The 27,421-nt window shown below is 41.3% G+C and overlaps 1 protein-coding gene and 1 long non-coding RNA gene across 7 annotated transcripts in view; one reads left to right on the forward strand and one right to left on the reverse strand.

Moving 5' to 3' along the window:
* SPATS2L (spermatogenesis associated serine rich 2 like) overlaps positions 1-27,421 on the reverse strand; it is a 176,684-nt gene that overhangs the window by 83,310 nt on the left and 65,953 nt on the right. For 3 of the 6 annotated variants that reach the window (XM_082630130.1, XM_082630134.1, XM_082630129.1), the window contains exon 3: positions 9,409-9,469. In XM_082630130.1, the coding sequence (XP_082486256.1) occupies positions 9,409-9,447 (39 nt within the window). In that variant the 5' untranslated portion in view covers positions 9,448-9,469. Of the gene's footprint in view, positions 1-9,408; positions 9,470-19,493; positions 19,516-19,720; positions 19,846-23,561; positions 23,676-27,421 lie in introns of those variants that run through there. The other 3 variants (XM_082630131.1, XM_082630132.1, XM_082630133.1) reach the window with 3 other exon arrangements.
* On the forward strand, positions 18,771-21,720 carry LOC309809210. The gene is made up of 3 exons (XR_014294828.1): positions 18,771-19,496; positions 19,778-19,919; positions 20,884-21,720. It is a non-coding gene; the product is annotated as an uncharacterized lncRNA (long non-coding RNA).

The raw sequence follows: 27,421 nt of genomic DNA on the forward strand, positions 1-27,421 counted from the left end.
AGTCCATTGGAAGTCTATTTTCAGCCAGCCTTTTATACCCACACAGTATTAGGACTCAGGTAAATGTTCTGTTGAGCTACTTTCTCTGATGAAATCCATATTTGGATTTATTAGTGAAGACAAAAAGAAAAAGGGAATTTTATTTTTTTGTTTTTGTTTTGCGGTACGTGGGCCTCTCACTGTTGTGGCCTCTCCCGTTGCGGAGCACAAGCTCTGGACACGCAGGCCAGAGTTGCTGAGACTGCGTGTCCGGGCCTGTGCTCCGCAACGGGAGAGGCCACAACAGTGAGAGGCCCGTGTACTGCAAAAAAAAAAAAAAAAAAAAGGAAATGGGAAGTTGTTGTTCAATGGTATAAAGTTTCAGTTATGCAGTTTAATTAAGTTCTAGACATCTGCAGGGCAACGCTGTGCTAGAGCTAACAACACCACAGTGAACACTTAAAGAGAATAATCTCCTGTTAGACACTCTTAGCACAATTTAAAAAAGAAAAACGTTAACTTTAAAGTATATCATTGCGCCTCAATCATCATTTCAGTACATTTTTGTTGATAGTTATCTTCAAGAACTGAGCAGCAGAGTTCTGAAGTGTCTGTAGACAGGGAGGCATCAGAAATGACATACCAGTGAGCCATAAATGTACCTTATAAATAGTTTAATCAAAAAAAAATTTTTTTTTCTGGTATGCAGGCCTCTTACACTGTTGTGGCCTCTCCCGCTGCGGAGCACAGGCTCCGGATGCGCAGGCTCAGCAGCCATGGTTCACGGGCCCGGCCACTCCACGGCATGTGGGATATTCCCGGACCGGGGCACGAACCCGTGTCCTCTGCATTGGCAGGCAGACTCTCAACCACTGCACCACCAGGGAAGCCCTTTTTTTTTTTTTTTTTTTAAACAAGGAACTGAGTATGGACAGGTTGTGTACCACATTCAAATTGAGGCAGCGACTTGTATAAGGACTAAGGCTGCCCCCAGGTTCTCTGATCCGTGGTACAGTTCCCCTTTTCAGTCTTTTATGGGGCCTATGAGGTGGAAAAGACCATGGATTCATCCAATATTAGAGCTGGAAAGGATTCTGGAGATCCTCTACATAAAGGAGACCCCTCATTTGGCAGATAAGGAAACTGAAGCCTTGTGAGGTTCCACAATGTACCAAAGGACACACAGTTTTTCAGTAATATTAATGTGTCCCTTTGTTTCCTTAAATGTGGTTAGAGAGTATACTTCTGATAGAAAATAAGACTCCTAAATTATCCTTTGCCCTAGAAGTTGAGACGACTCCATATACTAGTGGCAGTATGGCTCATCTTGCTAAGGGAAGGGAAATTCTAGAGTTTGTATTTGAATTTACTAATTAACAGAGGTTCTTGAAATTTTTATTAAAAAATTTTAAAATCTCATGCTTTTCTCTTATGTGATTGAATTCCAAAATAGACATTTCAATTTCCTTTTTAAACATAAAATTTTGTTATACTCTCAAATATTGTGGTGGCACAGAAATCTCCCTCTGTGGGAAACAGAGTTGACTGACAGCCTAGCTACCGTCCCTCTGGGTCCACTAAAGCCTCAGTCCACCCAGGATGCACCAAGTCAATGGCTCAGGTAGGGGGTGCTAGTAGTGAAAGCTCATTTCTGAGGGATGTGGGAGTTCCCCAGCTGGGGAATGAAGACTCGCCATCGACCTGCACAAACCTTCTTAGAACTGCACTGCCCAGGGAGACTCTTTCTTCTTACCCAATTTTTTTTCCTTCTCCTTCTTTCAGCTATGGCAGACCTGCATGCTTGGCAGTCTGTAGACTCTCCCTGCCCGCACATCCTTCTTCCCCTTTCTCTTTTTACAAGCACCTGCCTCCACTGCTTCCCACCCCCAAGGCACCTCTTAATCATCTAATCCCACCTTGGCCTCCGCTCTTGGAAACTCAAAAGAACACAAATATGCTTTTTCTAATTACTCCCGTCTTTCCCCTACTTACATTCTAATGCTCGTCCCAGCACAGGGAGGCACGCTCCTTTCTTCTCCTTTCTTCCTACTGGCTGAGAATCACCATTATAGAATCTTGGCTCAGTTATTTGACTAAATATTGTTTCACAGGTATTTTGGGGGCATAAATTCTATGATATTACCATTACAGGAGCTACTGAGTACACAAATAAATTGAAAATCCATTTGTGCTTATAAGGAGTTTGTAATCAAGTTGTGGATAAATCACAGAGAAAAAGTTGTTATAATAATAATAATAATGCAAGCAGTATACTGTTAAGTGGTGACTCAATCAATCCATCTAACTACCTATCTAATCCATCTGGATAGATTTTTAATGCTCAAGGTCAGAAGAGAAGAAACCACTGCAGCTTTATCATTTTTTTTAATTTGTAAAAATTGGATAATTTAATAGGAAGGATCATTGTGAAAAATAACTAGAATATTGGTAAAGTACACATAAATTCCAAGGGATTGCCAACAGAGGTAACTTTTTTCCTGTCATCAAAGGTTTTAATTTTGACATGCTCTTGTATTGTTTAGCATTAACCCTCTACCTTGTATGTAACTCTCAGCCAGAGTGCAAAAGGGGCTGTGATGAAAGGCTGGAAGCAGGTGGGGGCGGGAGGGCAGGAGAAGCAGAACAGAAACACTGTGAATTCCGATTGTGTAGCTTAGGAAAAAAAAACAATGTGATGCTAATCCTACAATAGTAAATTTCTTCTTATCTGCAGAAACTGATGCTGACATTTCCATTTATTCATTCAGTTCCTTCAGACTCCTTGTCAGATCTCTTCTAGTTGCCAAGCAACAATAACAGCAGTCCTGTACACAAGCATTAGGCAATAACTATTGTCAGTGTTTCTCCGTTCTTTGAAAGGGAAATTTAATGACCCTTTCCTATGAGAAAATGATGACAAGAACCTATTCATGGTGAAACCTAAAAGCTCTGTGTGTGGCTTGTGTTTTTGCTGTTGGAATCCAAGGACTGGGCTAAAGTGAAGTAAACCCTCGTACAAAATGATGAAATTAAGACTCGCTCCAAAGCTTGCATGGTTTGGTCTTTAAAAACAACTGCATATCATTAAAACTTGTACTACTTCCCATAAAATGAGTTCACTATTAAAGGGAGTTAATATTTTAAAGATGCTTGATGATGGGTTTCTTTTGTACTTTCTCTGATCCTGTTAAAAATCTCTTTAATCAAACTCTTGGGTTTTTCTGACAATACTCCCCCACATAAAGACTTGAGCCATATTTCAGTACTTTATAAAACATAAATCAAGACAGTTACAGGAAAAAATAAAATAAAATGGGACATCTGTCCACCTGCTGAGGACAGACTCCAGGACACAGAGTCTACGTCAGTCACCTGCACAGATGTTGAGATGGTCCCTCCCTGTTCCCACTATGGACAAAAAGCTCCTCTTCCCTTGTCTAGTCCTCCTCCTCCATTTTCATAAGTCTATATGATTATTGTTTACAACCCAATTTACTTCCATGACTTTAACAGCTCAAAAAGCTATTCATAATAAGTGGCACATTGCAGCGAGGATATTATAGACTAAGTGATTCCCCATTTCCATATCATCATATTTTCTAATCCCACTTATTTTTTGTGAGGCTCAGCAATAGCTATAAAAGTTTGAAAAAGTCAAGTCCAGTTTTATGTTCTTTTTCTCATGTGGGCTTTTTATTGTGTTTTCTTTCTAATCTCAGTTCTACGTGAATTTATATTTTGAGTCACTAACAAAAACATTAACTAGGGCTCCTTTTCCATTTTTTAATTGTAAAATACACAGATGAGCTCCCCCAGATCCTTTATAGTTTATAGGATTAAGAGCTCACAAAGCAGCTCTACTTTTATTACTGTATTTGATGATTTTGCAGGTAGGTTTTGTTTTCATGTCCAATCTACAGATTAGAAAACTGAGGCCCAGAAAAGTTAAGTGACTTCTCTAGGCTGCTCAACTAGTAATCAGGCAGCTACTTATCTCTGCTACTGTTTCCAAACTCCAAGCTCCTTCCATGACTTTACCTTGCTGGAGATCACTTCCCAAGCATACTTGATTCCCTACAGTGGCTTAAGGAGCACTTTTTGTTGGAATTAGTTATCAGACCATAACTAGACATTCAGCAAATATTATTTTGTAACTCCATTTGTAATCCCGTTTTACAAACAAGGATACCCTTGGATTTCCATCACCAAATTGTACTGCTGAATTGTATTCTATATAAACTGATTTATAATAATGCATGAAAATATCTGGCTGAAAATGTTATTTCGTGCATGACAGTTCCAATAATCCTTTCTTACTCAGTTGAGAATTACATCTAAAACTTTATAAATCAATTTAGGTTGGTACCCTAGTGCTTCACATGAGAATAATGTAATAGTCACTACTGAGCCCTATCCTTAACTCATCTATGAGGTTCTAGTGTTAAATTTCTTTTTAAAAAATACGTCACTTAGAAAAGAGCTGTAGAAATTGAATTGGCCCTAAATATGGGATCCCTGATTAGCCTGAAGGTTTTGTTCTGGTATCTTTCCTTAATAAAATGAGATATGGAGATTTTTTTCATTTTTTTTTTGGAGGGGGTACAGTGGGATGTGACTGGTTACTCACCAAAGGACCTCATCTGCTATTGGCAAAACCTACCTGAGAGCACCAGTATTTGATAACCATCTGATAAAGACGCTGCTTTTCTGCAGAACCACAGGTAGTCAACCTAAGTAACCTAAGGTTGTTTTTAGAAGCAATTTAAAACTTGCTTTATTTAATAGCAAAGAGAGTACCAAAATAAGATGAAACTTCCATTAACCTACATTTCAGTTTTCAAGAAGGCTTGAGGGGGCTTCCCTGGTGGCACAGTGGTTGAGAGTCCGCCTGCCGATGCAGGGGACACGGGTTCGTGCCCCAGTCCAGGAAGATCCCACATGCCGCGGAGCGGCTAGGCCTGTGAGCCATGGCCTCTGAGCCTACCCGTCTGGAGCCTGTGCTCCGCAACGGGAGAGGCCACAACAGTGAGAGGCTCGCGTACCGAAAAGAAAAAAAAAAAAAAAAAGAGGAAGGCTTGAGGTTTTGCAAAATATCGTGAATGGGAAATCTGTTCCTAAAGAACGTAACAATTCAAGCAGGCGTGTTCATTCATTTGTTATCCATTCATTTATCTAAATCGAACTGGGGTCAACTATGTGTCAAACACAAGAGTACGAAAGGCCCAGTGCCTGCCCCCAGGGAGCACACAATCTCCCTTGGGGAGACAGACCACTAACCATCATGGTATGGAGGCAGAAGGCAGAGAGCCTCACTGAAGCACAAAGGAGAACAGAGGAAGGGCCAATAATTCAGGAGGGGCAGGAGGGCAGAGAAAGGAGCCATCTGAAAGGCTTCCTAAAAGGGAGGTGGGTGAGGCTCGGGTCCCTGTGGAGGATGTCCCAGAGAGAGGAAACTGCCTTTGCAAAGGCCTGGAGGCAGCAACATTCATGGTCAGGATGGCTGTGTTGAAGGGAGAGAAGAGAAATGGCTACTGAAAAAGGTGGAAATGTAAACAGGGTCAGCTCACACAGAGGATGGATGTCACACTCCTAAGGAGATCAAACTTTGACTTCAAGGATATTTCCAATTTAAATCCTTTCAGTTATCGTCCAATAATATAGAGATACTTTAAAAGAGTCACAAAGAGTGTCAACTGTAAATTTCATTCTTGGATATGAGAGACCTTAAGTTAAGCCGCATGAGGACAGAAATGATTCTCTCACCAAAGCACCTCTCCCTTTCCAATTCATCCAATAGAGATAACTGATGAACTCATTTCACTGCAAGACTTTTTACTAAGTATTTAATTTCCCACAGTGCTTGGCTAGCTAGTGTATAAAAACACCACATGGATCTGTTCTCACATCTCTAAAAGCTTATAATTTATAACTTAAGACATAACAGTTATTATTCTTAATTTTCAGAACTAAAATGTCATTGCTGTGTGACAGATTGGGAAACAAACTAATCATAAAAAGGCCATAAAAGCTAATCACTAAAGGAAATAAAAGTATGAAAATAAATCAATGTAAAATTACAAATGATCAGAATTTTCCGTTGTTTATTATGATTTATTTTATTGAGCTGAGAAATCTATTAACCTTTTGATATGGGAAGATGGAATTTACTAACTGAGTTAGAGGAGTTTTACTTCCATTGTCATGCAGATGGATAATATTTACAACTTAAACATCACCCTCTTTCAAAACGATGCCAACATTTTGATAAGTTGCTGAAGTGCAATGGCAAAAACACCATCTCCTGTTACTCTTCGTATGTGTATGTGACACTGGTCATGACAAGTGGATGAATGTGGCGCCTGAGCCCATGCATGGAGCATTCACACTGAACCTCTGTGGTCTGTGAGATCACAGATCGGCCTCCTTCCCCATTTTGGCTTGAGGCCACCTCTGTTTTGAATAAGACACTCTATCTGCTGAGCCTGCCATACTGGTCTGTCCACTGGCCATGTTTTGCAGGGAATCAATTACTATGACTGATTCTTTAAAGTGCTTTTCCTTCCCATAACCCAACTTTAGGAGCTGTTCAACCCATCCATCAACAGATAGTTGGAAAGGGGCCAATATTTGGTCAGCACTGTGGTGCCGGACCCAGCTTCTCAAACTGGGAACACATAGTCTCACCCGAGTGTATGACTGTGAGTCACAGAGAATATGAAGCCACAATGTAAAAAGGGCCCAGACTTCTGCCACTGTTTGCTCAATGGTCGATAAGTGAAAACAGTTCTGTATTAATATAATATATGGAATATATTACGGAATACAATGGATAAAAAGATTGCATCCATTTTTAAGATCACACAGAAGACTCCAAAGAAATTATATGTGGAAGTTGGTTTTGACCATGTCCCAAAGTAGCAAGTTTGTTCTTCTGTGCCCTGGGGTTATTTTGGTGGAAAACTCTGGGAAGCAGTAATACAGTGGGAAGAGCATGAGCTTTAGAACCAGACAGAGCTGAGTTTGAATCCTTGCTGTTTCATATTCCCTGAGACTCTGACTTTGACCAAATCACTTTATCTCAAGCCTCTGTGTCCTCATCCAACAGAAAATTATTTAATATGAAGATCTATAAAATAAGTAGTACAGCAGCTGGCAAAGCTGGGGGAGGTTTTAAAAATATACCACACTAAGTCATGTTCCTGCTTAATTCCTTTCAACGGCTACTTTCGCCCTTTGAATAAAACCTTACATGTTTCTGTCTCAGCTTCTAAACCTTTTGGGGCACAGACCCCCTTGGGCAGTCTGGTGAAGCCTCGGGGGTCCCTCTCAGAATAATGGTTAAATAAAACATGCACGATTACAGAGGAAACCACTCATATTGAAATAACATTAAAGTATTAATAAAAAATTTTATGCTACAGTGATGTACGTGCTTCTCTGTCAACATCAAATAACACAACACAGCGGCAGGTTCTGTAATTACAGTAATTTTGAAGTAGTGATGAACAAACAGCTTTTCAGGATATCTGCAACCAATGTAATGTGATATGAAGACACCTGTGATTTCTAGTGGTGAAAGTCACAGGTACTCCTGCTACTCCTGTGGGTTGTTTTTCTCCCTTGCCTAGATTCATGATTGAGGGAAATGCTAAATATCATTTACATATGAGTAAAGATGAAAATTCATATTTTATTTTCATCCAACTTTGTGAAACCCTGGCTTCCACCCCTGGATGCTGTGGAGGATGAGGAAACAGGTGAAGGGTCAGTATTCTACCAGTTCCGGTTCCTGGCGTACTCTATGCCCTCATCTCCCATCACCACCCCTCTGCCTACCACACTCTGGCCACACCGGCCACTCAACCACTTGCTCTTCAAACACGATGAACTTTAGTCTTCCTCAGGCACCTGCTTTTGCTTATCTACCTGGAATGCTCTGCCCTTGGATCACTGCATGGTGTTTCTTTCCTGTTTTCTCTATCTCAGCTCAAATATCACCTCCTCTGAGAGGGCTGCCCTGACCAACCCCATTTAAAGTAGCCACCTGCCCGTGCCGCCCTGCTGTATTTTCCTCATCGTAGACGTCACTATATGAAGTAGTCGTGTTCATTTATATGTTCTTGTGTTTACTTTCTGTTTCCCTGCCTTAGAAAACAAGCTCCATGGGAGCAGGAACCTCATCCACACGTTCAGTGCCACATCATCAGTATCCAGAATAGTGTTTGGGACAAAACAGGAGTCTGATACATCCTGGCTAAAGGAAAGAAAAATTACTGAGGATTCCAGTAATGTTACTTCTCTCATCCTTCATTCAGGGTTTTAGGCACTGTGGGATACAAAGAGATGAAAGACCAACTCCAGCCCCCAAGTAGTTAGCCTAATGGAGGTGGGAGGTGGACCTGTGGAAGGCTGGAGTGAGTTCCAGGTGAGGCTCTCTCACTTTGCTGTGTGACCATGGACAAACCCCTTCTAGGGCCTCAGCTCCCCTGGTGCCAGACGAATGGTTTGGACAAATTTAACTCCCTGGTCTCATGGGATCTACAGTGTATGATCATTTAAGATCTAACAGTGCGGGCTTCCCTGGTGGTGCAGTGGTTGAAAGTCCGCCTGCTGATGCAGGGGACGCGGGTTCGTGCCCTGGTCCGGGAAGATCCCACATGCCACGGAGCGGCTGGGCCCGTGAGCCATGGCCGCTGGGCCTGCACGTCCGGAGCCTGTGCTCCGCAACGGGAGAGGCCACAACAGTGAGAAGCCCGCGTACCACAAAAAAAAAAAAAAAAAAAAAAAAAAGCTAACAGTGCAAGGGAGCATATATGGCAAGGGAGGGGTTGTGACCCTAAGCGGAGAAAATTCAGAGGAGGACAAGACTTGGAAGGGCTCTGAAGTACACTCAGCCTCCAACGAATAATGAGGAGGGGTGATTTTCAGAGTCATGAACCCTCAGTGTTGAAAGAAACTGTAAAGGCTACCCAGCACGACCACTAGGGAATGCTTTGGATAGCTCTACGAGGCTGTTTTTGGAGATGTAGCATAATGCCCCCGCTCTTAGATGGAACCCAGCATGGTGGTTAAGAGTATGAGCTGCAGAATAGCACGGCTGGGTTCAAATCCCAGCTCTGTTGCTTCCTAGCTGTGTGACCTCAGGCAAAGTACTTACCTTCTCTGTGTCTCAATTCCACCCTCTGTAAAATGAAAATAACTACATGGCGTTATAGTCAAGACTAAATGAGAAAATGAATATAATATGCATAACACCCATTTAGTAAATGCTACTTATGATTCTGTGGAATGGCTTTCTCATGTGTCAAGCTTACTATGTATTCTCCCAAACCATTTTTCCCTTCTTCCATTATAATTGAGTTTTTACTAGCTAGAGACTACATTATCCAGTTTGGAGTATCTGCAAGCCAATATTTAACTATATCTTACCTTTTCCTTGACATTCACATGAGTATTGAGTTCAGCCATCTTGCTTCTAGTGGAATAAGCCCTACCAAGAAGGGGGAAAAAAAAATGATTAACTTTAAAGTTTTAAAATTGATTTCTCAATGTGTTATTTTTATGCTCTCTTCCAATATAGTAAACAATTTCATTCAGCCATAATCATAAATACCAATTTAGAATATAAAAATACTTTCAAGCTAAGCACTTGTCTTAGATATGCTCTAAAAGCATGTTATGATAACTCCAGATGACAATGTAAAATATTTTATTCATACTGTACCAACATGGAAAATGACAAACACAGATGGGTATGGACCTAAACTTTGTTTCTTATTATGTAAAAGAACGGTGGTCAAAAACGGTGAGAGGAAGAAAGTGTACCTATTTTAACTAAGCATTGTCATCACAACCTTTACTGTTCCAATGTTTTTATTAGTCTCTAGTCAATATAGCAAACATTGATTGAGTCTTTCCTGCATGTATGTAACTACACCAAAACACTCCAGGAAGAAACAAGAGAAAGGTTCCAGATTAAAACATAAGAAACACATAATAGTTTTTAAACTTGCATTTTCACTTATCAATATATGCACATTCTTCCAGATCAACACATATATACCTGTATCATATTTTTAATGACCATAAATTCATGATCTGTAGTCTCAAATGTACTCTTAAAACTGCCCATAACCCTTCTGTTTTCCTACATTCTTTAGGTTTTCGGCCTTTGGCGTCCAATCTTCTTTGAAAAGTTGCCCACTATGAGAAGATCTGTATTCTTAATATCAAGCTGTTTTTCTTCTTCTCATCCGGTCTAAATCTTTTACCATTATTATAGAAGCTACATCTTAAGTCTTTAGTAGTTTCAATCTCTTTTTGAAATAGGGCATAACTGACTTACAATGGGCAAAGAGATTGGTTCAGAAGTTAGCAGCTAGACAGGCCAAGATATCAGTATATTACCTATTTGCATGTTTAATGCTTTTTGTCAATCAAGAACCACTGAAACTCTTTCTTATATCCTTTTTGACTTTGGCTACAAAGAGTGTATCTAGAATTGGTAACATTTCAGGGATAACTTGCAAAAATTCTCTGATTTCTCCCCACCATTTTCTTTTAAGCCTAGGTCTTAAATAAAGCATAAATTCAGATCCATTACCTTTGTTGATTTAGGATGAAAGCTTGGCAATATGTAATCTTAACTCTATTACCACTCAAATAGGAATCCATATACTACTATCTACTATATTGTTAAATATTAGAAACAGTAAAATTTTATTTTTACAAGTTTCCAAATGACATTGCCACTGATACATGCATTTGGGCACGGTGGCAGGGGAGACCCTGCATACTCAATCTCCAGTAAGACAGCTCCTTCCCATATACTGTGCAAAGAGTGCCCATCCCACTGGATACACCTTCCATTTAAATAACTCTTCCCAATGGTAAATGCTATATCCTCTGCCTTGGCATAAGGGAGAAAGTAAATAATGCTAGCTGGCAAATAATGTCTGAATTTCATTCTCATTATTCTTGCCCCTGAGAGTTACTAGTAAAAGACATTAGGATTATTTTCTGATTATCCATAACAGTGAATACAGATGGTATGTGAAGTATGAGGACAAATAATCAGGTGTTTTTGTCTACAAGCCATAGATGTGAAACCTTTGATCAGTCATCACAATGCCTGCAAGGTAGTCTATAAGCGTGATATCTGAAGACATTTGAATGGTTGATTTCCTTATTCAAATGGAAGTTCTGGCATTATGTAAACATACACTGCATATACATAGATTTTTCTACATGTGATAGTGTATGTATGTATGTGAGAGAATGAGGATGGGGAAGACAGAGAAAGAGACACAGGCTGTGGCTATGGAGTGAGGAAGGCTCAAAGAAGACAGCAGCACTTGCGGCAATTTGTTAGGATGGATCTGAGCCACAATTCCTCTCCTTAGACTGGATTAGCTGCATCTTCTGGACACATCAACTGCTGCCATTATAGATGTGTGAAATCTGATAGAAAAGGGGTTTTGTTTTTGTTTTGCTTTGATGTCTAGGATTTGGGTGTGCAGCATTTTCTAAAGCTGGAGTGTTATAATCTATAGAGAAATCAGGGAGGAATTCCACAGGGGACAGAAAATTCCTGAGATCTGAGTAAGTGGAAGTACTGAGCTAGATTCATAGGAATACATATATTTCCTCGGCAATTCCCTTTCTCATTGCTTCGGCGTCTAAGTCAAGGAAGACTCTTCTTTGGTTGTGATGCCAGCAAGATTGATTACAATATTATTTTTTTTTGTGGAAGGAAAAGGCTGGCTGTGAGAGTAGAATGGGGCTATTACAGGTTCCTCAGATGGGAAGATAAGATAAAAATAATTGGTAGGGAGCTCTTCTTTGTCCATTTTACTCTTTATTCCCCCCCCCCCCCCCCGTGTGCTATCTCTACAGGCAATTCCTTCCAGCTGGATTCCTATGGCCTTTGCACATCAAGGCTTTCCGCTGGCTGGTATATAACAGAGAGATTGGGAAATCAGCTCCAGCTCCAGTTATAGAAACTAAATGAAAGATTTCAATATAAATAGAAAATAAATCTGATTTGCTTTAAGAATTGAGAATTTAAGTGGCTAGATAGTTAAATTGGGTTCTATTGATAAGGACAATCAACGGGGACAAGATTGACCTTCAGTGTCAAAGGCCCTTCCTGAGTGTCCACACCTCAGATTGGCACTAGCCCTTCCAGAATATTCGGAAGCACACCTCTCCCTGGCATGGCATCACATGCCCATGACCTTTCCTCTGACTCCCTCGCCCCTAGGAAAATGAAACTGTGCTGTGCCCCTATTCTTCTGGGATTCTGTTCTCTGCTCTGAACTATATCGGGAAAGCCAGATCCACTTAATCTGAATCTTAACTGTTTAACTTAAATAGTTAAGGAACTTTTCCTCTAAGAAACAATATATTGTCACCTCCTCCTAAATGACAGGCCCAGAGTTCAGCAACTTGAAACTCCATCCCTCAAAGCTGCAGACCCCCTGGGTTAACCCGAGAAGCCTTTGAGGCTGTGAGTAAGTTGACATGTTTGGGGCCAACGGACCTCCTATTTCCTTCTCATCACGCTTGGTCACCATGCTTGATGGTCTATCTCTAACACAGCTTGATCTCGAGAGCTTTTAAGTCCATAAGAAAGGTACAACGATCTCTGACTTCTTGGGGAAGAACCTGGTTTCTAATTCCTATTATCACTACAATTGTTCTTAGAACAGACCAATTACTGGGGCCTAACTATTCAAATCCACACATACATGTCCCATGCATATAAATAATTGGGGCCTAACTATTCAAATCCACACATACATGTCCCATGCATATAAATAATCAATAGAAAATGAAGATAGCCAGAAATACAAGTCCTGATATTGGTGCAACATTTTAACAGCTTAGGTATTGTTTGAAATTTTTTCCCTATAATTACACCTCAGCTTTCAGTAATAACATTACAAACATACATATACATCATCTAAGTTTTACACATATCCTAGAGAAAAATAAAGATCAAGGAAACTGTTGACTGAAATTTTATTTATGAAATCTCAGATTGATCTCTCACCTCAGTTTAGATATATGTTCCATAGTCAAAAACTTGTTAGGAAAGATGTCAATCCCAAAGAAAAGCATTTCACCATTAATCTATCACCAATATATCATCTATACACGTCTCCAGTGTAAAATTAATAATCCACAACTATAGTTACCATCAAACTGAACTTACTTATGCAAAGATCTTAATATGCATTAATGCTAGTCAGAAAATCTATTAGTTTGTAAAAAAAAGACAAATATTCTTTATGAAAAATACACCTGAATAGTGCAAATTCCGGCACATACATTTGTTTCAGTATTTCTAATTAATACAATTCAGAGAAGTTTAATATATACCACAATCTGATCAACTACCAAACTTGGAGTTTAAAAAAGATATGTATATGTTTATATTTCTCACGCAGTCATATAAACTATAAAAAGTTAAAGCAGTATATTGAAATGCCAATTGCTTTCTGATTTACCAATCTCCGTTTTCCCTCCTGTTTCACTATGTAGACAGTAATAAAGTTTCACTTTTGTTTCTCTGAAACCTATTACTGCTCTTGGACTGACTTTCCTGTTCTCAGGTGTCATATCACTTTTCTTGAATGGAATTTGGAGAGCCAGAGGAAATACATAAGAAAAAATTTAAAATAATGATTTTAACAATTTTTTCAAGGTCATTTATGCAAAGTTTTCCCATGATTTATAAAAAACATAAAAATAGAGAATGCCAGTTGGTATGGGGGGGAGGTGGAGGCCAGAAAAAAGAAATTTCCTCGGGTCATTTTCTTGCAAAGTCAGATTTGAATGCGGCTGGTCTGAACCAGAATGTCCTGGGAGCGTAAAATGCATCCTGGATTTCAAAGGCTTGCTACAGAAAAGGAATGTAAACTGTCTCAATAGACTTTTATGTCAGTTGTGTGTTGAAATGATAATATTTGACACGTTGAGTTAAATAAAATATAACATTAAAATTAACTTCACCCATTTCTTTTTACTTTTTTAATGTTACTACTAGAAAATTTTAAAGGGCTTATGTTGCTGACATCATACTTCTACTGGAAACTGCTGTCCTAGAGCAGTGGCTCTTAAAGTGGGATTCCCAGAGAAGCAGCAACAGCAGCATCTGGGAACTTGTTAGAAATGCAAATCCCTGCCCCTCTCCAGAAGGACTGGATCGGAAGCTCTGGGAGGGGGGCACAGCAGTCAGTGCTCTAACCCGCCCTCCAGGGCATCCAGACACACGCAAACCAAACTGTGAGAACCACTGTTTATAGTCTCTGGCCTGGGAATATTAAGAATGGGCCACTTCCTTGATCCCAATCACCACACACAACAGATTCTCCAGATGCCTAGACAGATAAATGGGTGGGGAGCTAGTTTCGTTAGGGAATGGTCTTTTCACCAACATATTAATAATAATAATAATATGAAGCACTTAGATTGTGCCAGGCACTCTGCTAAGTGCTTGACACGTATTTATCCATTTAACCCTCATACCCCCATAAAGTAGAAACTGTGATTATCTTCCTTTCATACACGTGAAAGCTGAGGCACAGAGAATCAGTAACCCACCCAGGGTCCCACGGTAAGTGGCAGGGCCAGGACTCAACCCCAGGCAGTCTGAAGCTCTGGAGCCCAGAGCCATTGTGCTGATAGCACCTCAAAAGCATCATAAACAAGTCATGGGGCTCATTGTATAAGAACTGCAGTGAGAACTCTGCAAGGAGAATAAAAGCGGTCCCGGGCGCTGCCTTCTCCAGCCGGTCAGGCATGTGACGTATGCTTTGTACATTCGCAGGGCACACAGACTGCAGAGCAAAGCACTAAAGTCTCACAGGAATGGGAGGGAATGTACCTATTATAAAGAGATGGCTGTTTTCCTGTGGCTTCTACCTCAGATGAGAATGTTAGAAGCTTCACTTAGTGGGCCCTTGACCAACAAGCTGCTTTCCTGGTTCTACAGCGTTGCCCAGAGGCTCCATGACATTCCAGGGTCTAATGTTTAACTACTCCACCTTTCTAAGTTAAAGTAATTAAAGTGCCTCTGTATTTGATTTTGGTACAGCCTAGACAGTGTTTTGATCACATAGATCCTGAGACATTTTCTCATGGCTGCCTCAGAGAGGAAGAATCGGGACTGATCTTGTGGGGAGGAAGTCGATTATGCGATGTGATTGGAGAAGCAGCAAAAAGCCTCTCCGTCAAAACAGAGCGTCCCACAGTCTCCCAGAGAGCCAGCTCCTCACCTGGGGAAACTTCTTAAGAGATGTCTACATTTTTACTCAGCTTATGGGTTACCACCACCTCTGGAAGCAGGTGCAATTTCACACATTCATTTATTTCATTCTCTACTGCCATCATTTGGCCCTTAGCAGACAGTGGTGCTCTGAGAGAATGGGAAACAGGACAGGGAAATGTTGACAGACAGCTTGGGGAAGCCTGCACATCTGTCTATGTGGGCCACCATTTGCCCTGATGGAACATCTGAGTAAAGGTTCTAGATTGTCAGAGTAGAGCATGAGGGCCTCAGGCACTCAGTTGCAGAAAAAGAGATTGGAGTTGTAGGGAAGAAAAACAAGTTTCCCTCTACCCTTTGAGTTCTTAGCTGGGACCCCTGTAATAAAAGATGAATACGTGAAAAACAAACAGACATTTATTAACATGTATATCTCACATACACATGGGAGATACTCAGGGAAAAATGAAGAACGCCCCCGAGGTGGCCTAGAATTCAGGATTAAATACCATCTTAACAGGACAAGCAGAGGGGAGAGTAAATGACTTTTAGGAAAGATGAATGAGCCCTTAGAAGACCAGATGGAGGTATGGTAGCTTGTGACAAGGTCTGCTGAGTGTGGTGTCCATTCTCTAGTCTCCCCTCCTGTGATGAAAGTCAACATCCTCCCTGGCTGGTGAAACTCCCGGGGAGGGAATTTATGACAACTGAGCTCCTTTTGGACGATCTGTCTTTAAGAAGAAAAGGGGAGTCCAGAGAAAGCCTCTTCCTGCATTTGCTGGGGTTTTTTTTCTTTTTTTTTTTTCCTTTGCGGTACGCGGGCCTCTCACTGTTGTGGCCCCTCCCGTTGCGGAGCACAGGCTCCGGACGCGCAGGCTCAGCGGCCATGGCTCACGGGCCCAGCCGCTCCGCGGCATGTGGGACCCTCCCGGACCGGGGCACGAACCCGTGTCCCCTGCATCGGCAGGCGGACTCTCAACCACTGCGCCACCAGGGAAGCCCGCATTTGCTGTTTTTCAAGGGCCCACACCTCACAATCATCAATACGCCAAAGCGGCATATTTGGGGTACCATGTCCTGAACCACCACTGCCGTATTTTGGGGTGGCATCTTCTCTAGCCTTCAGAGCGCAGGACCTCTGTGGTCCTTTTCAGCTCTCAGGTATTCAAGTCTGTAAGGGCCCTGGGGGTGATGCAAGCACTTAGTAGCCAGGGTAGCTGAAAGCTGAAAATTCACCTTAAAAAAAAAAAAAAAAAAAAGACGTGGGTGCTGTCTCCCATGTACTAGGCTATTTCTCTGTAAAGATCACCTTTAAACTGGTCAAGGACTAACTGTCCAGTCCCCTAAGCACAGTCAAGGGCACTTACATGCCAGCTGGAGAGGAAAACAGTGCTCCCTCTATAAAACTGGGACTTTGCCTAAATGTATCAATAACATCATATAGGTTTTCTGTTGCTTAACTCTTCCATTGCCTAATCTTCCCTCTCTTCCATTTTGTGTCCTCTTCCCTTTCACTCCTACCTTAGCTGTTCCTTATCTGGTCTTGTAATTACTGAGGTCTCTCATAATCTAAGTACTTTAGCTCTTTTTTCTGTGGTTTAATTCCCACAGTTTAATAAAGGTTCTTGTGCAGTGCCTTGCTCCTCGGAGGAAAGTTGCTTTAATTATTGGGAATGGTGTATGTGTATGACTGATTCACTTTGTTATAAAGCAGAAACTAATAAAAAAAATTATTGGGAATGAAGGCACATAAACAATGAAACAGAGAATAGTGACTGAAATATGAATTTCACATGAAGACTCTTACCGAAACTTTTTTGTTTAATTTGAAGGGGGAAAAAAAATCTCAAGGTTGCATTTTTATTCAAAGACACTTCAGTGTTCTAAATCCACTGTTAGAACAACTTCACTGAAAAGCATTTTAAGGGCAAATGTCAGGAAAAAAAATTTCACTTTTAAAAGCCCTGTCTCTGCCCCTTTTGAAAAGCAGGGTTAGCCTTTGGTTTAGAAATGTCACTGCCTACTAAGTTCTTTGTGGAGGGAAGAAAGAAAATTGAATGTTTTCTTTAAACAGGTCATTAACAGTCAATACTTACTCGAAAAATCCTGCTTCCAGAGGCAGATAAAAGCTTCCAATCACTTAGGATATCACTTGAGCACATCTAGGGCAAGATGTGCTGATGCCAAGTTTCAGACCTTTATGAAAGAATGTCTTGACTCAACAGCCCCGAGTGCTTGCGTAGGAAGCGGAGTCATCGGGACTGTGCGCCCTTGGACGTGCTGCACACACAGAGCCCCCGGGAAGAGCACAACGCACACTTTACGGCAGGCCCGGCTTTGCATTTTCCATTTTAGTACCGGCACACGCGTATGAATGAAGATTAACCATTTTTGCATAAAGTGCCAAACCACCTCCCCAAGGCAGCAGAATGCAAATGGGCGGAAAAGAGCAAAGGACAGCTAAAATAAACGTGCAGATCTCAGGCACCGCCAGCACAGGGGGAGGGCGCACAGGGGGAGGGCGCACGGCAGGCTCTATTAGCATTCATCTGCGGCCTGATTTCTCTATTTAATTTGAAATTATTTCATTGCATAGGTCTCTGACAGCTCGAGAATATAAATAAATGCCTTTTTCTAAAAGTGACCCGATGCTGGCTCCTGGAAGGCTCTGCTTCTCATTGCTGGGCTTTCAAGCAAACATGTGTTTCCATAGAGATGTGGGTGACCCGGGGCCCGATGCAAGTACCCACTTGTATCAGCAATTCAATTATGCTCAGTTCTTTTAAGATGCGATGATGTCAGCTCAAGTCTTTAAAACAGGCCTATCCTCAGAGACGCCTCGGGAAAGGTGAAGTGGCCAGCGTTACAAGGCTCGGAGGAATAAATTCCACTCTCTCCAAGCACGCCATAATAGGCTCTCTCCCCACAGATCGCACCGCCTTGCCCACCATCCCCTACTGCCCGCCTGCAGAACAAATCTCAAACTCCAGAGGGGTTTAGACAAAAGACTAAGCACAGTTCTCCTTCACACCTCTGAGCACCAAACTCACGCCAACTCCCCAAATGTTGAAAAGGAAATACCATGCCTTCTCTTTCTTTTTTTTCCTTTCCCCCAGCTCTTCAACCAGCTATGGCAATTCCTACACAAAGGGCAATGATTTTTATTAGTATGTGACAAACATTTACTAAACACCTACAATGTGCCGGGCTCTAAGGGGAATGCTGGCAATGGTTATAAAATACCACTTATGCAACTCTTGCTGTATACCTGGCACCTTCCACGTATGAACGCATTTAATTCTCATAAAGACCCATATGGAGTATGTCAGCCCTCATTTTATAGAAAAAGAAATGCCAGCACAGAGAGGTGAGCTACTCAAGTCACACTGCCAGTAAGTGCCTGAGCTGAGATCTGAACTTGGACCTCCTGACTGCAGCGCTCCTGCCCCCAAAGGAGCTTAAACCCTCTGATGAAGACAGATATACAAGCAAAAACACAGAAAAGAGGAGGTGGGGAAGGAAATCAGCGTGTGAACTCAGGAAATTAGACTAGGAATTCAAGGCTCTGGGCAGAGCAATGCTGGTGCTGTGATCTGCCCAGGTGGCCAGTCTCACCCCAGAGACCGGGCTTCCCAGAGGGTTAGAGGTGGGCTCGCAGTTAGAGGGGGTGGGCTGGAAGTGGAGGCTGCATACTTTTTAAAAGATTTTACAGAAAATTTTGAAGGAAAACACTGATATTCATCTCCAAAGAAAACATGAACTGTGGTTCTGCACTATAGCTCTGGCCTGGCAAAGAGAAACCCTGACAAAACCTGGCAAACAAAAGCTCTACGTTCACAGCCAACTCTGGGCAAGCGCGCTCATCTGTCATGGAATAAACACCTGGTAAAGGAAGCCACGGTCTCTCCTGAGGATATTCTGGTTTCAAAAACCCCTGTTCTAAGGTACTCACAATATCCCTGGTTCATTAAGTCAGAACCCTCCTAGTAAACATTTAATGGTTTTCTCAAAGTAGCAGAGCAAGTCAGGTCCCTCCTACTTCCTTGAAACGTCCGTCACTGGCACTGGCTGAATCAAAACAGTCTGTGATGTTCTAACTTACAGGCACTGGCGTTTGCTGGGAGAGCAGTGCTAGGGAACTGAGGCAGAAGAGAACTACAGGCAGCCAGCCCCTCTCACGCCTCCTCCCCCGACCCAGCACTACTGCTCCTAAGCCGTTCCAACAAAATCCATCTCGACTCACTTGGTAAGGTGTCCTGGTGTTCCACATCAGGGCTTCCAGCGCACGGCTTGCCTGCCTTTTCTCGATAGACAGATAGACAGATGGCCTGTCCCTGAACTGGCCACCTTTATCAACTTGCTTTTACTGCGTCAAGTTATCTCAACAGCGAGGCAGGTGGAGTCAGAGACTGGGGTAGGTAGCAGGATCCTGGGGATGGCTGAGGCCACCTGAGGCTCAGAGGGACTCACCTACTTCGAAAAGACTTGTTTCCTTTTTGTAAAGCTGCCCCGTGCTTTTGCCTTCAGGCCCCTGGTAGCGAATGCCCAGTTCGTCGTTCTTCTCCTCTTGGGAATCGCAGAGCCGTCAGACTGCACTTGCGAACTTTACACGGACCGCCCCGGAGGCTAAGAGACAGTATGGGCTGGGACCGCAGTCATCGTTCCAAAGGTCAGTTCCTGAGAGTGGGAGTCAGCCAAGGGCTTCTAATCGTCCAGTGCAATGAATTAGCAAACATCCCTAGCACTGCACCCTGAGCCTTCCTCTCTCCCCTCCCCATTCTAAAACCTGTTCCTGGTTCTAGACCTAACCAGAGGCATCTGCATCTGCTGGCTAATTTTACACTAAATGAATAATGTACTACTGTGTCCAGGGGTATATACAGTTTATTAGGGGTCATGCCCTCACCCAAAGGAAGGAAGTTTTCATGGTGAATTTCACCAGGGAAAAGCTAGTGTGAGGAGCGCGGGAGTGGGGATAACCATTGGGGGAGCAGAATGGAGAAGGCCTGTCAGGCCTGCGCGCCACCTACAGGCACCTCAGTCCTATCTATGTTTGTTTGCTGGTTTGACACTTAAAAAAAATTAACTCGTAAATTCAACATGTTCTTAGAAAGGCACTGTTTCTCTTTAGGGTCAGGCCCTCTCACCCACCATCTTGCTCACCGTCCACAGGCAGTCAGCCCGGGAGCCCCTAGAGCCAGCCCTGTGGCAGAGACATCTACATTAATTACTGTGCCTCTGTCACCACCACACAGGATCTTGGGCCCCCAAATGATCGCAAACAGGAAACACTGCCCATTTCTGCTATTCAGATTCTTCCTTATCCTCTTATGATCGAAAATAAGTAATTACAATTTGCCAAGTTTGAATCTCAACTTTGCCTCTTACTGGTTTTGGGATTTGAGCAAGTTATTCAACCTCTCTACATCTTCACTTCCTCACAGGTAAACTGAGAATGATTATAGTAACTACCTCATGGGGTAGTAATTTGGATGAAATGAGTTCATATTTGTAAAGCGATTAAAACAGTGCTTAGCACACATTATGTGCTATAAAATAAATAAAAATAAATAATCTCATTCGATTCCTCCATAGCTTATGTGGTTGCTTTCCCCTCCATCCTCATTTTGCAGGTGAGAAACTAAGGTGGAAGAAGTTATGGTCATGCATCTAGCCAGTGATGGAACTGGCCCTTGAAACACAACCTTCTGACCACAAGTTGCCCTCATCTGGATACACCTTTCCCTCACCATGGACACTGCCACCTTAAGGGAAGCCTAGGGCAATTCTAGAGAGGTGTGGGTAGCAGTCCAAGGCTGAGGCCTGACTGCAGCACTGCTGAGAGAGATAGAGACTTCCAGGGCTCAGTGTCCACAGGGTCATTTGTTTATCATGTTCTTAAATTTTCAGCACAGGCAAAAGTGAATCCAAGACTATAATACCTCTTCCTTGTAGAATGGCTCAGAAACCCATGCCAGGTCACGGTTTCCTGTCTTGTGGCTACCAGATGTGGTCAGTGCTCTAGTGACCAAGTTCACAGCTAAGGTACTTGTCTTTAGAAGACAATAAGCAGTTATAACATGGAAAGAACAAAGTATAATAAAGTCTTAGAGCTAATAACAGAACAGCCTAAAAATGACAAAATCTCCTTTCATACGTGCTGATTTCAGGTAATTGTATCAAGATGGATAAAAGAGAATTAACATGATTTTAATGCCCTTGAATTTATTCTAACGCAATCACAGATAATAAAACTCATTTTGACCATTTTATGATATGGTCAAAATTCTAGAGGTCATATTCACTGCCTTAGTGAATTTTATTTCAATTTTTAACTATAATAAAAAAATAGAAATTTGTCACCTGAAATATATGCTGTTTTGGGGAAATTAATAACTGTTTTTAAAGTGCTTCAAATATATGAGATATTAATAGATTTAATGAATCACAAAAAGAATTTCTTCCTTTTAAAAAGCCTGTCTCTGGGGCCTCCCTGGTGGCGCAGTGGTTGAGAGTCCGCCTGCCGATGCAGGGGATACGGGTTCGTGCCCCGGTCTGGGAGGATCCCATGTGCCGCGGAGCGGCTGGGCCCGTGAGCCATGGCCGCTGGGCCTGCGCATCCGGAGCCTGTGCTCCGCAACGGGAGAGGCCACAGCAGTGAGAGGCCCGCATACCGCAAAAAAAAATAAATAAAAAAAAAAAAAAAAAAAAAAAGCCTGTCTCTGATCAATTCCACTTCTCCTTTCCCTTTTCCAAAGTACCTAGGAGAGTGCCTTTGACCTTTTAAATGTTCAATAAAGACATGTGGAAAAGAGGAGTGAATGTCCTCTCATTTTATTTTTCCTTTCTTGGTTTCAGTGAGTCTTCAATAATTTATCCCCCAGGTTCCAACATCTAGTGCTGGAGTATCACTTTAAATGCCACCATTAAAACCAGCATTGTCAAATGCTGCTCTAGCCACATCGCTTTACACCCCCTCCAATCCACCCCTTCTCCCTCCTCCCCCCATATCTCCAACCCAGTAGTGTTTCAGTCATTCTCAGAGTCAAGGTCGAATCATGAGCGCTGAAGCCCTCTACATCTTCCTGTGTTGGACCCCACGTAGCCCATGTCTTTAACCAGGTAACTTCCCCAACATCTCCTACTTATTTTAGTTCTTAACTCAGAGCCTCGTATTCAGGATAATCAGGTCACTAGGCTAGCCCTCTAGTTCCCCTGCACCAAAGCCTATGCTCTGTCTAAAAGAGATAGGCCGAAAATTTATCCTTTCTGTGGAATACAAGGGGAAAAAGGTGGTTTCCAACCCAATGCTAAACACATTTAACCACTAACCTCACCAATATATACCCTGTAACTCCACCTATAGATAGGGATTTTTATTGCTGTTGACACCCTTATGCACTCTATGGGTTCTTTGTAAACCTTCTCACAACCTGTCTGCTTATCCCTTTAGTTTACAGCAATCAAAGTCCCGCCTGAAAGCATACACCTTGCTCTGAGTCCCAGCCTGACCTATGGCTCAACTCACATTGGGGGAAGTTTGGAAGGTACCAAAGGCTTATGATGGTCTATAAGCCATAGCAATATGTAGTTTAATCTCTTTCAAATCATTTTTCTAAAGATTGAATGGATCGAAACTGGGTTTTGTACAGTAGTTCAAATATTGTACAGGTCTCTCAATTAAATATAATACCATATATTATTTCCCTTTGGAAGACTTTCTGTTAGTCATCCAATCTCCTTTAAAGCAATTTTGAGGTGTAAATGTATTAGGTTTTGATCACTTGTCTGATGAAAAAGATCCATCTCTCACAGCCTTGATTCCATTTATACCCATTCTTGGCAGACCGATAGAGACAAGCAATCAGGGTTGCCTGGTTTTCTACACTAATGTTAAAAATTTCATTACCTAGCTGTAGAACACATCCTTTGAGTGTGCTTTCCATAGGTGGACACTGCATGTGCAGGGGTGTCCCTGTGTGTGTCCCTGTGGGAAATAAGACTCAATGCCTATTCTTGATGTGTGTATATTGTGGGGCATGAGGGATGTCAGAGCCAAGAGAAATAAGAATCTTAAATCATTCTGAAATGACTACAACCATGTTTATAAAAGGGGCTTCTCGATGGGTGAGATGGCTTTAGTTCAGGTGGGTTAATCAGAGAAGGCTTCTAGGAGGAGGTGTTCTTTTGCACTGCATTGAGGCAGTATTGCCAATGATGGGAATGCCATTTCAGGTAAGAGAAAGAGCAAAACTGAAACCTCTCTGGTGGAAACAAGTAAGTCATGCATGAGATCAGAAAGAAAACCCACCTGCATAGTGCACAGAAGTCATTCAACAAATATTTACTGGGAGTCCACTATGTGCCTTGACTACATGCAATGTGTTTAGCTAATTGCAACGCAGTGTAATTTTAAGATCGGCTCCTGAGGGAGATAAGATTAGCAGGCAGTAAGTAATTAGATGACATCAGAAGGCAGTATGTGAAAAGGTGTTCACAATTTGGTTTCAATTATACACGTGTCCTGTTCATAATACAGCTAAGAGTTAACATCCTTCTTTCGTTTTCCTTTTAGCGAATGCGAGAGTTTCTGCTCATCCGAACCCCACACCAACTCCCCATCCCACCACACTGTCATTTTTGGTTACAAGGTTCTGAAACCAGACCCTATTTTCTCCGTTATTCTTGACATGCTGAATCAGACACTGGAGATTTTTTTTTGTTTTTTTAGCTATTTTAATGTAATTCTTTGTCCTTACAGTTTTATAAAAACATAAGCTTTAATCTGACTAATATTAAAGGCCCCAAAACAAATAAAAGCTATGAAGCTGAGTTTCACTTAGCTCTAGGAGAGAAACTCATAAATTACATTAAAGACTTCATATGGTTTTATTTTTTACCTGGAAGATGACCAACAGCTAATACTATGTAATTTACCAAACTCAGTCTTGAAAAAGAGATAACCAGACACTGAAAAGATGTTCCTGTTTTATTAAATGCTTCTTTAAAAACAAGGAAGTCTTAAAGAGGAAAAATGTCTTTGAAAATTAATCTACTTTAAAAAAAAATCTATTTCTGAATGGCTACCAGCCAGACTTAACTTGGTTTCATTTTTCATTTCAAGCTTTCAAACAATATCTGACTAGGCAGAATGAGACCTCTCTAGATACCTCATGGAAGAATGGTGTAAGGACTGAAGAAACACTACAAAGACGACCTAATGGTCACAGTTTTACTTTAATTTTCAAAAAATCCTAAAGCTACGCTGCATGATGGGAAAAAGTAAACTTAGCTATGGCAAAGCATTCCCCTTCTTCAAACCTGTGAATAATCAGCCTCTTGCTTTACAAAGACTTCTCACATCTGAAAACACTGCCATGCCTTTAGTAAGAACTATCCTCTACTGAACACATTCATTCACTCATCCATTCATTCATTCATTCAGTATTCACTTAGCAAACACCTCTGAGCACCTCCTCCGTGCCAGGCACTGGCCTACATGATGGGGCTACAACAGTGAACCAAATGAAACACCCTCGGGCACCACACTTTGATGATTTTATCTCTTTATGTCTACTTCCCTGAGTCCTCAGGATGCTCCTGCAAGGTAGGCATTATTATCGCCATTTTCTAGATGAGGGAACTAGGCGTACAGACGTTAAGGCCAAGACCCCAGAGCCAGTCAACAGCAAGGAGGGGACTCAACCTCTGGGAGTGACTCCCAAGCTTGTGCTTATTCCACTAGTCTGCTGCCATTATTTTGGTTCAATGAAAATAAAGGGAATCGTCTGAAAAGTATTTAGTGGGTTCATTCCAAATTAGAAACCTTAGTATTCCCTAGAATTAGAATAAAAAATGTAAAGCTGACTTGGTTAAAAAAGAAAGTCAAATGGGGTGGAAAATTATCAATGGGAAGAAGAACAACGTTTTTAAATTTTGCTCTAAGATTGAATTTTGTTGATAATCACACTGTACATCGGTCATAATGAGCCTGTATTAAATGAAACTCCCAAGACTTCCTCATTTGATCTATTAGTAGGTCCCATCTCCCCAATCTTTATGTTTGCAGTTGAGTTATTTGGAACTTAAGTGTATGAGTTTATATTTGACTCAAATTAATTTTATCTTTATTCATTTGGCTACTTTTTCCAGTCTATTAGAGTTTCTTTTTTCTTTTTTTGGATACCAAATCTATAACTTTACAATTTTAGCTATACACATCACTTTGGTCATCCACAATTTAATGGATATCATTGATGTAACTTATGCCACTAATTAAACAGTCTGGGCTTGAATGTCAGCTCTGCCACCTAAGAACGGTGTGACCTTGAGGAAGTTACTTCAACCCTCTGTGTTACTCATTTATAAAGTGGAGATAAACATAGCAACTGCATAGGGATTGTTGTAAGGATTAGGTCCCATTTGTTTATTTTTGTTTTTATTTCCATTACTCTAGGAGGTGGATCAAAAAAGATCTTGCTGTGTTTTATGTCAGAGAGTGTTCTTCCTTGATTTATGTCAAAGAGTGTTCTTCCCATGTTTTCCTCTAAGAGTTTTATAGTGTCCGGTCTCACATTTAGGTCTTAAATCCATTTTGAGTTCATTTTTGTGTGTGGTGTTAGGGAGTGTTCTAATTTCATTCTTTTACGTGTAGCTGTCCAGTTTTCCCAGCACCACTTATTGAAGAGACTGTCTTTTCTCCACTGTATATCCTTGCCTCCTTCGTCATAGATTAGTTGACCATAGGTGTGTGGGTTTATCTCTGGGCTTCCTATCCTGTTCCATTGATCTGTATTTCTGTTTTTGTGCCAGTACCATATTGTCTTGATGACTGTAGCTTTATAGTATAGTCTGAAATCAGGGAGTCTGATTCCTTGAGCTCCGTTTTTTTCCCTCAAAATTGCTTTGGCTATTCGGGGTCTTTTGTGTCTCCATACAAATTTTAAGATTTTTTTGTTCTAGTTCTGTAAAAAATGCCACTGGCAATTTGATAGACATTGATTGAATCTGTAGATTATTTTGGGTAGTACAGTCATTTTTACAATATTGATTCTTCCAATCCAAGGATGATGGATGGTGTATCTCTCCATCTGCTTGTGTCATCTTTGATTTCTTTCATCAGTGTCTTATAGTTTTCTGTATACAGGTCTTTTTTCTCCCTAGGTAGGTTTATTCCTAGGAATTTTATTCTTTTTGTTGCAGTGGTGAATGGGATTGTTTCCTTAATTTCTCTTTCAGATCTTTCGTTGTTAGTGTACAGGAATGCAAGAGATTTCTGTGCATTGATTTTGTATCCTGCAACTTTACCAAATTCATTGATTAGCTCTAGTAGTTTTCTGGTGGCATCCTTAGGATTCTCTATGTATAGTATCATGTCATCTGCAAACAGTGACAGTTTTACTTCTTCTTTTCCAATTTGGATTCCTTTTATTTCTTTTTCTTCTCTGATTGCCGTGGCTAGGACTTCCAAAACTATGTTGAGTAACAGTGGCGAGAGTGCACATACTTGTCTTGTTCCTGATCTTAGAGGAAATGCTTTCAGTTTTTCACCATTGAGAATGATGTTTGCTGTGGGTCTGTCGTATATGGCATTTATTATGTTGAGGTAGCTTCCCTCTATGCCCACTTTCTGGAGAGTTTTTACCATAAATGAGTGTTGAATTTTGTCAAAAGCTTTTTCTGCATCTATTGAGAGGATCATATGGTTTTTCTTCTTCAATTTGTTGATATGGTGTATCACATTGATTGATTTGCATGTATTGAAGAAACCTTGCATCCCTGGGATCAATCCCACTTGATCATGGTGTATGATCCTTTTAATGTGTTGTTGGATTCTGTTTGCTAGTATTTTGTTGAGGATTTTTGCATCTATATTCATCAGTGATACTGGTCTGTAATTTTCTTTTTTAATAGTATCTTTGTCTGGTTTTGATATTAGGGTGATAGTGGCCTCATACAATGAGTTTGGGAGAGTTCCTTCCTCTGCAATTTTTTGGAAGAGTTTGAGAAGGATGGGTGTTAGCTTATCTCTAAATGTTTCATAGAGTTCACCTGTGAAGCCATCTGGTCCTGGACTTTTGTTTGTTGGAAGATTTTTAATCACAGTTTCAACTTTATTACTTGTGATTGGTCTGTTCATATTTTCTCTTTCTTCCTGGTTCAGTCTTGGAA

This window comes from Mesoplodon mirus (genome assembly GCF_964341445.2).
Source record: "Mesoplodon mirus genome assembly, chromosome: 8".
In the NCBI taxonomy this organism is placed as follows: domain Eukaryota; kingdom Metazoa; phylum Chordata; class Mammalia; order Artiodactyla; family Ziphiidae; genus Mesoplodon; species Mesoplodon mirus.